The sequence below is a fragment of the Orbicella faveolata genome, unplaced genomic scaffold (assembly GCF_042242905.1).
Source record: "Orbicella faveolata isolate gen_17 unplaced genomic scaffold, um_ofav_v1 contig_24, whole genome shotgun sequence".
Classification (NCBI taxonomy): domain Eukaryota; kingdom Metazoa; phylum Cnidaria; class Anthozoa; order Scleractinia; family Merulinidae; genus Orbicella; species Orbicella faveolata.
Genome location: NW_028301552.1, coordinates 19,550,711 through 19,560,814, shown reverse-complemented (window position 1 = coordinate 19,560,814; position 10,104 = coordinate 19,550,711). Strand labels below are relative to the sequence as shown.

Sequence of the window (10,104 nt, the reverse complement as noted above, 5' to 3'; positions counted from 1 at the left end):
ATCAAAGAAGATTGCTTTCATGATACCTGAATTGTGATACATATGAACGTGGAAAGTATTTCTCATAAATCTACTATCACGAGTTTTATCCGTAGTATCCGTAGTGACACCCCCGAAAATAACGTTGAAAATTTGTGGCCGCTAATAGATTTCAACAGTAGCGACCCCTGTCCCCCGTAAAGTAGCGAGCCTTCCCCCTTCCCGTACCCCGAAAATAGCGAGACCAAGGTTCAATTGTAGATTTATTTTCCAGTCAATAGTGAAGTGAAAGTAACATAACGATAATAACGATAATTTCGACTCTACAATAAGGGAAGGTATATGGAGCAAAACATAGGGAATTGAGGGTGTCGAAAAACAATTAAAAAAAAAAAAAAAAAAACGGGAAGTAAAATTATAACACACGCAATATTTCAACGTAACATGTTAGACATACAACTGATCCTTGTCGAAAACTTGTTGCCCAAGTTTGGTCATCCGGTTGCAGTATGTTCCACGATGTTAGATGGTGCAATGCTCTGGAGTAGCAAAAGTTTCCATGCCCAAGAATGCTGCAATGTATTGCGTTGAAATCTTCCGTACGTTTTGTAGGGTGCTTAGATTAGTTTTAATGATTTATTATTATTTTTCAGTCGCGGAAGAAGACCTCCACCTCATCGGGTGTGAATCTGTAAGTCCCAGCCAGGATTGTGTTCGTGTCTTGTACTCCACTTGGAACAGAGTAATATTGCCCAAAGCTTGTGTATGAATTAGTGTTACTATTTACATTGTCAGCGATTAAGATGTCAGCCCCTCCACCAAATATCGGGCCATAAGCTGAGCTCCTGTAAATTGCTTTTTTCGGGTTCGTCAACAAGCTCTTGAATGGTCCACGACCTTCTTTGTTGCGGAGTGAAAATATGAACGCATTGGAAGTGACACCGTATCCACCGCTGGACTCTAAAGAGGAATATATAAAGTTGAATAAGAATCACAGTTTAAGCAAAGAAACTTGACGACCAAATCAGGACAAAAAGCAATTTCGTATGCTCCGTCGATCCTATATACAATAATCTTTCATCTTAAGCAGTTCTCGAAGTTACTGTCGTTTCAGAATTTCAGATTCAAATCCGTAATTCATGATAGACGAAATACCTTCTGAACATCATCCAGAAAAACTGGAAAGTACTTTTTTTCCCTTTTATATCCATAGTGATTTATAACATAAACGGGTAAATAGTCTTGTCATAATCATAAACAAGGTTAAATTTTTGTCTGTGATATAGGATTATCTCGATCGTGATTGGTTCTCCGCGCGCCTATCTGTAACGTAATCGGCGCGCGATCACGTTGGTGTCCAATTACAGGTATCCAATTAAAACCAGTGGTAATTACATACGTGTAATTGGATACTTTCTATGATCAGCTGCAGAAAACACTGGACGCGGTTCTTAGACATGATATGCTGTTGGTAATGGGAGACTGGAATGCCAAGGTGGGAGAGAGGCAGGAGGGTGAGAACGGCATTGTTGGGAAGCACGGTTTAAAGTGCGAGAGAAATGACAACGGCGACCGCTTTGTGACCTTTTGTGCATTCAACAATCTCGCTATAACATCAACCATGTTTCCCCATAAGGATGTACATAAGTACACATGGACCTCCCCAGACGGTCGGCATCGAAACCAAATCGACCACGTGGCAGTCAGATCCCGGTTTAAAAGGTCAGTCCAGGACACAAGGACTTACAGAAGAGCCGATGTGGGAAGTGACCACAACCTTATCATAACTAAGGTCAAACTCAGGTTAAGCAACACAGGAAAGAAGCAGGGGAGAACTATCAGATACGAAGAGAGCAAACTGAGAGTACCTGAGGTTAGACAGCAGTTCCAGATCGAACTGAGAAATAGATTCAGCATCCTCCAGACACCAGATCAGAACGACATGGACACAGATGAACACCAGAGCAACGAGCCATCTGACCCAGCTAACAGGATAGAGCAAAGGTGGCAAAGATCAAGAATGCCTATACAGAAGCAGTAATGAATGTACTGGGGTGCAGAAAGAAGAAGTGTCAGAGCTGGATCAGCACGGAAAGTTGGAGAAAGATCGAGGAGAGGAGGAAGCTAAAGAGAAAGATAAATGACGCAAGATCAGAGAGGCTGAAGAACAAACCCCGAAACGAGTACAGCGAGAAGATAAGGAGACAAAGAGGAGCCTCAGGAAGGACAAAAGAGACTGGGTAAACAACGTTGCGCAAGAAGCTGAAGACGCTGCACGACAGGGGCAGATGAAAGGAGTATACGAAGCAACTAGGAGACTCTGTAACGAAGGGCCAAAGAAGGTAGCAATGGTGAAGGGAAAAGACGGAAGGTTACTGACCAAAGAAGATGAGGTCAAAGAAAGATGGCGAGAGCATTTTGTGGAGGTCCTGAAAAGGCCAGTTCCAGAAGTAACTGCTGAGGTAGGTGCAGGAGACGAACGAGGTGAATGACAGTATTAACACAGGAGCGATATCAAAAGATGAGATAAGGAGTGCCCTGGTGGACATGAAGAGTGGCAAGGCACCAGGTATAGATAACCTTACGGCTGACCTTCTGAGGGCCGACACCGATACTACAGTAAACGTCCTAGATGATTTATTTAACACCATATGGGAAGAGGAAAGAGTTCCAGAGGACTGGTGCGGAGGGCTCATCGTCAAACTCCCCAAGAAAGGGGATCTAACGACCTGTGGAAACTGGAGAGGTATCACCCTCATGTCTACTATAGCCAAGGTGATGGGTAGAATTCTGATCATGAGGATTGCTGCCGGGACAGATGCAGAATTGAGAAAGGAACAAGCTGGATTTAGAAAGGGAAGGAGCACAACAGAGCAGATCTTTGTGCTCAGGAACATTGTTGAGCAGGTAGTTGAATGGAACTCTAGCCTTTACCTGTGCTTCGTGGACTATGAGAAGGCTTTTGATAGCATACACAGAAGTACTCTCTGGAAGATCATGAGGTGCTACGGAATGCCACCTAAGATCGTGAGAATGGTGCAGGTGATGTACACTAACTTCACAAGTGCAGTGGTTGATGGTGACGGAAGGACAGAATGGTTCGAGGTGAAGTCGGGTGTCAAGCAGGGATGCAGTATGTCTGGGTTTTTGTTCCTCTTGGTGATAGACGGGGTAATGAGGAGAACAGTTGCCCATGCAGGGACAGGCATTAGTTGGAAGATGACAACTATGCTAGAGGACTTAGACTTCGCAGACGACCTGGCTCTCATCTCAAGCACATACACACAGATTTAGAAGAAGATTGACCACCTGAATAGGAACGGGAAGGGAACGGGCTTGAAAATCAGCACCATGAAACTCATGAGGATAAATGCAAACAACAACAATGCAGTCGTAGTTGATGGACAGCCAGTAGAGGATGTGGAGAGCTTTGACTACCTAGGAGCAAGAATAACCAAGCGCGGAGAGGCTGAGGACGACATCAAAAGCCGCCTAGGTGAAGCTAGAGGAGCATTCAACAAGCTGGTTAAGATCTGGAGGAGTGGGCAATTGAGCAAAAACACCAAGATAAGAATCTTCAAGTCCAACGTCATAGCAATGCTTCTCTACGGGTGTGAAACCTGGAGAATGACCAAGAGGGATGAGGCAAAACTAGACACATTTCTACACAAATGTCTACGGAGGATGCTTATAATATACTGGCCAATGAGGGTGTCAAATGAGGTTAGGAGCGGGCTAGGACGTGCACCATCAGTGAACAGATAAGGAGGCGAAAGTGGCGCTGGATAGGGCATGTACTGCGCATGGACCACCATCGGCAGAATCCGCGCATTGCTTTAACCTGGGCACCAGAGGGAAAGAGGAGCAGAGGGCGACCTAAAGAGACATGGAGGAGAACTGTGGAGGGAGAAAGACAGAAGATGGGTTTTGCCACCTGGACGGAAGCTGTCACTGCGGCGAGAGACAGAGTAGAATGGAGGAAACAAGTCAATGGCCCTATTCTCCCAGAGGAGAGCTAGGAATTAGTAATTGGATGCCTTCACCATTCGCACGTCAATTACGCGCGCTTTAATTTCTTTCTTTTTAATATTTCCTACAGTTATGGAGGGCGCTTCCCAATTTTTGGGCAAAAGAAGTTCTCAAAAGACTTTTTTAATTTCGAAATTTTGTTATCGATACGATCAATGAGTAATTAGACCTCTTGTCGTACAATTCAGGGGGTAATCGTGCTCGTAATTTCAAATCGGCCTCGCGCGTTTGTACGACACGAGATCCAGTTACTCAACTCTTTATTTTTTATACGAATATGTTTTATAAGATGTTAGGAAGAAGTTAGGCGAGTGCCAAGATATCAGGCTTTAACGGCCTGCAGGCTGGCTCCAAAATTACTGTAACACCACTCAGTAGAACCTTGATTGCAGTCCGTGGATCTTTTACATTGATGAGTGTGTGGCTTTCTATGAAATAAGTTAAGAATTAACTAAAGCGGTAGTAAATTTTAGGTATCAGTGAGTAAAATAGATTGAAACTGCCCATACTAAACGCATCAGTGTTAACACCTCTATGATTGTCTTTGATTACAACATTTGTCCAACATTGATCTTGGCGGCCATCTTAGGAGAAGTGTCCCGGTTCGCAATGGGTGTGCACATCTGTGTCCACAATCGTCATTTACACATTTCAGTTATGAAATCACTCCTATATGTCCAGACTTTCAAAACACGGTATGTGCTGCGTTTGCTTGAATGCAAACGAATTAAGAAGGGTTACTGTTTTTAGCACATGTTTTTTTTATCACTTTTAAGCCATGGTTAACTATAAGGATTTTTCTGCAATGGTGTTTGGCTTACAGTGTTCATGATGAAGTTGCTCCGCACAAAATGTATCGGCCTTGAAAGGGAAAAATGTCCGTTTTCCTAATTGTAGAGAAACCCAGTTCATTGGGGATTTCACCAGGACCAAGAAAACTGCAGTATAAATTGTCTACCACGGTGCCCTTTAGGCGGGTACATTTTGTAAGCCCGACAGTGCAATTCACTCTGAAGGAATTTTTTTCTTTACTTCTTCTTTGCACGATTTTTAGTTTCAGTCACCCTCCCTTGCTTAAATGTTTTTTTTTTTTTTTTCGGTATTTCGCCCACCCCCATTACTTTTCTAATGGTCCGTCCCTCAATAACCTATAATTAAAGAAAACACCCGTGGAAATTTATATTTACCCCAAGGTATATCAGTGTATCCTCCAAACACGTATTGTCCCTTTTTGATGATGGTAACCGTGTTTCGTTTCCCATCACACCCGCTGTGGAATGTACTTGAAGCCCAGCCGTGAGTGGAAGCGCGGTAACACAGCACCCAACTAGGGTTGCTTCCAACAGCAGGTGTTAGGAATTCATGAAGGCGACTTTCATAAAGGGCATTTGCTGTTATTATCGCCGAATTTTTCCAGAAATCTGGAATTTAAAAAAGAAAAACAAAGACAGGTTTAGCAAAATGTTATACAGTCAACAAGAGACTTAAAAGTTTCCGTAAGTAAAACGTCTGAATCAGTACCAGGGTCTTAACAAAATCACTTCAACGGCTCAAGAAGACCATCTCCCAGCTACTGTGAGAATGTTCATCAACCGCTTACACTATATATGGCCATTTTGCAGAAAGAAACACCAGACTGTCAAGATAAAAACAAATTAACTCGAGTTTGAAAATTAGCTGATTAATACGTGATCAATATAATTAAGGTGATTCCTTTGAATCTAAAAATGACATCTCAATTCAAGTTAAAATTTAAAGACCCTACTAAAAACTTGCAACATCAGCTAGAAAAGACAAAAGCCAAGGGTTAAGTAATAGTTGAAAATCATAAACTAATACGGATGGGTAAATTAACTGATGTATGTTTCATAATTAAGGCGTACAATTTTAGGCGTCACTAAGTGTTTCTTTTTTTTTGTTCGCATGCTTTGCTCTCGAAAGCACAATTATAACTTTACCAGTACTGGGTAAGTTCACATTTCAGATAATTCTGATTGACATTACATGCGTTAAAATTGGTTTACGCTACAATCAAGAAAATAATACATGGCTCACGACCACGTGGAAAGGATTATGTATCTCTCTATCGAGCTCAATTGTAAGAAAATGGGGTTATTTTCCCAATGTGTGCGCCAATTACACCACAAGGATGCACAGCGAAACATTAGGGTATCATCCGAAATGAAAAACAAAAAAAATGATTTCTAATAACAGCGGGAGTTTGTAAATCTCGATCTGGCCATAAGATGCCTTTTTTAGCGATCCGCTAATAGTAGTGATAACAAAGGCTACTTAAGTTGAGCAGTGTAATTCAAAAATACAGGGAAGGCTAAACTACCTGTCGACTTTCAGCTTAGCTGGGGAGTCTGCGTAGGTTACTGTTTTAGATGTTTCAATCAGTGAAACAATAAATAATTAAAATAAACAATATTAGTTCCCAGGTACTGCTACACACATGTTGCGCACGTTATCGCACCCTAACAGTTCGTAGCTTCACGATTAAGACCCAGCTTCTTGAGGACTAAATTGGGAGATATTCTGGGACAAATACGGTTTAGATCTATCTTCATCGGTACTCACCTGGTTTGACATAATTTAAGGTTGTCAATGCACTAACAGATCCCAACTTATTCGTGGCTTTACACCGATAAGGACCAGTATCTTGAGGACTAAAGTTGGAGATATTCAGTGTACCATTGATAACAGTGATTCGACCTTGTGGTAGCGGTACAAGTCCCCTTGACCATACAATTGTCGGTGGTGGATAACCAAATACTCGACAGGAAAGAGAAGCTGTGGAATTTGCTGTTACTTTTAAAACACTATCAGGAGTCTCAAGGAATTGTGGAGGAACTGGACGAAAAAACAAACAAACAAATCAGTAACGATTGAAACTATTAGACCAGATTAATATTTGTTATAGTTCTTAGTTACTACGCGAAACTACTTCGAAACTAAAAGGAGTGACGGAAATAGAATCGATATTATAACTTGGAGATTTCGCATTGGTGTCTTCCCGCCTAAATTCACAATTGACTATGAGACTTTTTTGTTTTGTTTGTCATTTCTGCCACTCCTTTTAGTCTCGAAATATGTGTTACTATATCCACCACTATATAATATTGTAATTTTATTTTTTAAATAAGTAACATTAAACCTGAAGAAGGCTGGTCTGGCCAGCCGAAATATTGTTTTAAATATACCACATTGTGTCAAACTTAACATACGGTCACCAGACTTGGAATGTAAACATTGGACAGAAGTCCAACTTTTTTCACAACAAAATTCACAGCGCATGTCAGGTTATGATGTCATAAACGACGACGTCACACCACACCACACTGCTAATTTTAGACTCGTAAATTCTAACACTTTTTTAATGTTTTCGAAAGACAGAAACAAAAGTAGTTGAGAACTGAAAACAAAAAATCCAAAGCGATACGATTTTTAGGGACATTAAAAAACAATATAGTTCTGTGGGGAGCCAGTGAATATATTTAAATTATTATATAAAAAAAAAATATTTGTCATACTGAGAAACAGTTTTCAGTACATTATTCCACTAGTCATGTACCCGTTCGAATGATCTACTTTGTGGTATGAAACTATAAACTTCATGGACCATGTGTATGTGACGGCATCAAATATGACGTCATAAGTTGACATTTTGTCGCATTTTTTTAAACTGAAATGGTCAAGACAGAAATTCAAGGGTACGAGAGAAGTTTGGCGAAAAACGCAGCAAAGCTAGTGTACTTAGACGTACTTAGCGTTTTAAGGGGCTTAAATCCCTAGTGTGGCGGGGTCTGCTAGTTGCCCGCCCGCTTTTTTCGTCGTACTGACCGAGAGCCTGGAACAGACCAGTAAATGCACCACAGAATGAGCGTGACTGACTCACGCAAACTTTTTCCTAACAGACGAAAGTGCTCCGCTTAGCAACGCTCTACATAAAAGGCATATCACAATTATTAAATTGATTACCTTGTACGAAAAGTTTCACAACCTTCTTAGCTTGTCCCAAGATATTTGTAGCCGTGCAAACGTAACTCCCCGAGTCATTGTAACCAGCACTCTTGATCTGGAGCTTATTGCCTTGGACGTCCTTATTCACCTGTCCTGTGACACTCGTTTTACTCCAGGATACGCTAGGCTTTGGATTACCATCAGCTGAGCAGTAAAATGTGGCGGTCTGGTGCTGAGTTACAGTGGGTGAGGCAGGGGATACAATCACTTCTGGAACAGATATGGACCCCCCTGCATCACCTTTAGGTCCCGGATGTCCAGGAGCTCCTGCAACAGAAAACTGATGACTCAATGTAAACAACGACAGACGTTTAAAGCTAAACTTAGGCTTTAATGTATATAAAAAAAGTGTGACAGGAATTTGAATCGCTAAGTTTCATTTGTTCCTTAACCTTTTCCCTTCTCGGTGCCATTTCCTCGGAGTATAAGTTTTTCACTTACAGTAGAAATTTCGAATAACGTACATAGCGCTAAGACAACGATCATTTGATTTGTTCTATGCTAGTTCTTTGTGCGCTAATAGTCTTCTTCAAATGACACAGTGTATTGTCATTTATAATCATTTGTTAGTTCGTTATGTCAGAAAAAGCCAAGATACAAAGAGCACAGTAGTTTGGCAAATGTTTCGTCACCGGCCGAGAGAAGGATTCTGGACTGAATAAAGACTTTATTCAAAAATTTTTGCAATGTTTGCGGTTTTATGTTTTTTTTTCTGATGTTTTAAATCAACTTCGGAGCTGAAAAATGCTTCAGTTGACATTCAACATGGGGTATCCAAGACAGTGGACATTTTGAAATTAGGGGTTTCTTAGGTGTGATATGACTACATGAATGACACGTTATTCAACAAGTTTTTATATTTCATATGCCATATCAATTTGATCACGAGTGATTACTTAAGCTTTTAGAAATACTTAGGACGCTAAGCGGAGAAGGCTGGGGGAGAAGCAAGGCATAAAGACCCCCCTCCAGTATCATGAGCGTAAAAAATAAAAAAGACAAAAACTCTAAAAAGCGTTTAAAATAAACCTGTATTGAAAACTTAGTTTTCTTATTTTCTAGTTTTTGTTTTGACCGAAGGTCTGACGAGCTCTCCGTTAGAACATAGCATCAAGGGACAGGTCACGTGACTTAATCTTAAATACCTTTTTCGCCCTTGATTCCAGTACTTCCTTTTGGTCCTCGTTCACCTCGAGATCCTTCGATCCCCTTTGGTCCGGGGGGACCTGCCACGCACACTTTGTTAGGAGAGAGACAGTAAGACTCCACAGATTTCTTAACAATGGAGGTTACATACTTTTTGATCCCGTCACTCATTTCTTGAATGCCATCAGGATACTGGCGGTCTGGTTTTAAGCTGCGTCGTGAAATGTGACGGTTGGACTTTATGTCTATGGAAAAATGAAATGTTGGCATTTATGTCCGATTACCTATAGGTAACTGATTTGCACATGAAACGGTGAGAGGGGGGAGAGAGGGTTGGCCAATTAATAGAGGGGGTAAGTTTCTAAAGAAACTGGCGCTGCGTCGGTGGGGAGTGTAACAAGATAATTTGGTTTTATCAACTGGGTTGATAATGTGAATTGGCCACCGTAAAGAGATTTGAAAGCTGACGTTTCGAGCGTTAGCCCTTCGTCGGAGCGAATCGAGGAATTGTGGGTTGTTTGTAGTTTATATACAAAAAGATGGAGCTACGCTATTGGTTCATGCATGGTAACGTGAAAAACAACAGAATAAATTAGTTGAATGAAAAGCGTTCGTTGATACCGTGAGGATTAAGAGTGCCGATTTGTAAAATAAATTTTTGTTCTAGAGTTTTGCGGCTTTCCGTACAATGTACTTCCTTGATGTAGGGAAAGGATGTTGCTTAGAATGATTGGGGAGATTAAGGTGTCTCGCGACCGGTTTAGCTTTTTGACGTTGAATTGTGAAGTGGGATATGAAGCAATCGAATTTCTCTTAACACTCGCGAAAACTATACGTGATCTTGACAGCGGGTCCAGACTGGCAAGTAAATAACGAATATCTGCAGTATTACATTGCGGAAAAATGTCAATCAGGAAAGGATTGAGT

General features: G+C 41.2%; 1 protein-coding gene across 1 annotated transcript; it reads right to left on the bottom strand.

The window, feature by feature from the left end:
- Positions 1-229: 229 nt before the first annotated feature.
- LOC149110792 (uncharacterized) lies at positions 230-9,500 on the bottom strand. Its single transcript, XM_089291176.1, has 5 exons — positions 9,177-9,500; positions 7,990-8,298; positions 6,589-6,861; positions 5,196-5,429; positions 230-939 (listed from the first exon to the last, which is right to left on the bottom strand). Exons 1-5 carry the CDS (start codon positions 9,445-9,447, stop codon positions 629-631), a joined length of 1,398 nt encoding a protein of 465 aa, XP_089147302.1. The 5' UTR covers positions 9,448-9,500; the 3' UTR covers positions 230-628.
- Between the last annotated feature and the right edge of the window lie 604 nt (positions 9,501-10,104).

Coding starts and splice junctions, on each gene's coding strand:
- LOC149110792 (XM_089291176.1), bottom strand. CDS start 9,447: ATGCCAACATTTCATTTTTCCATAGACATAAAGTCCAACCGTCACATT. Junction 8,299..9,176: donor TGGAATCAAGGGCGAAAAAG/GTATTTAAGATT, acceptor TTTCTGTTGCAG/GAGCTCCTGGACATCCGGGA. Junction 940..5,195: donor ATACACTGATATACCTTGGG/GTAAATATAAAT, acceptor ATTCCTCTTTAG/AGTCCAGCGGTGGATACGGT.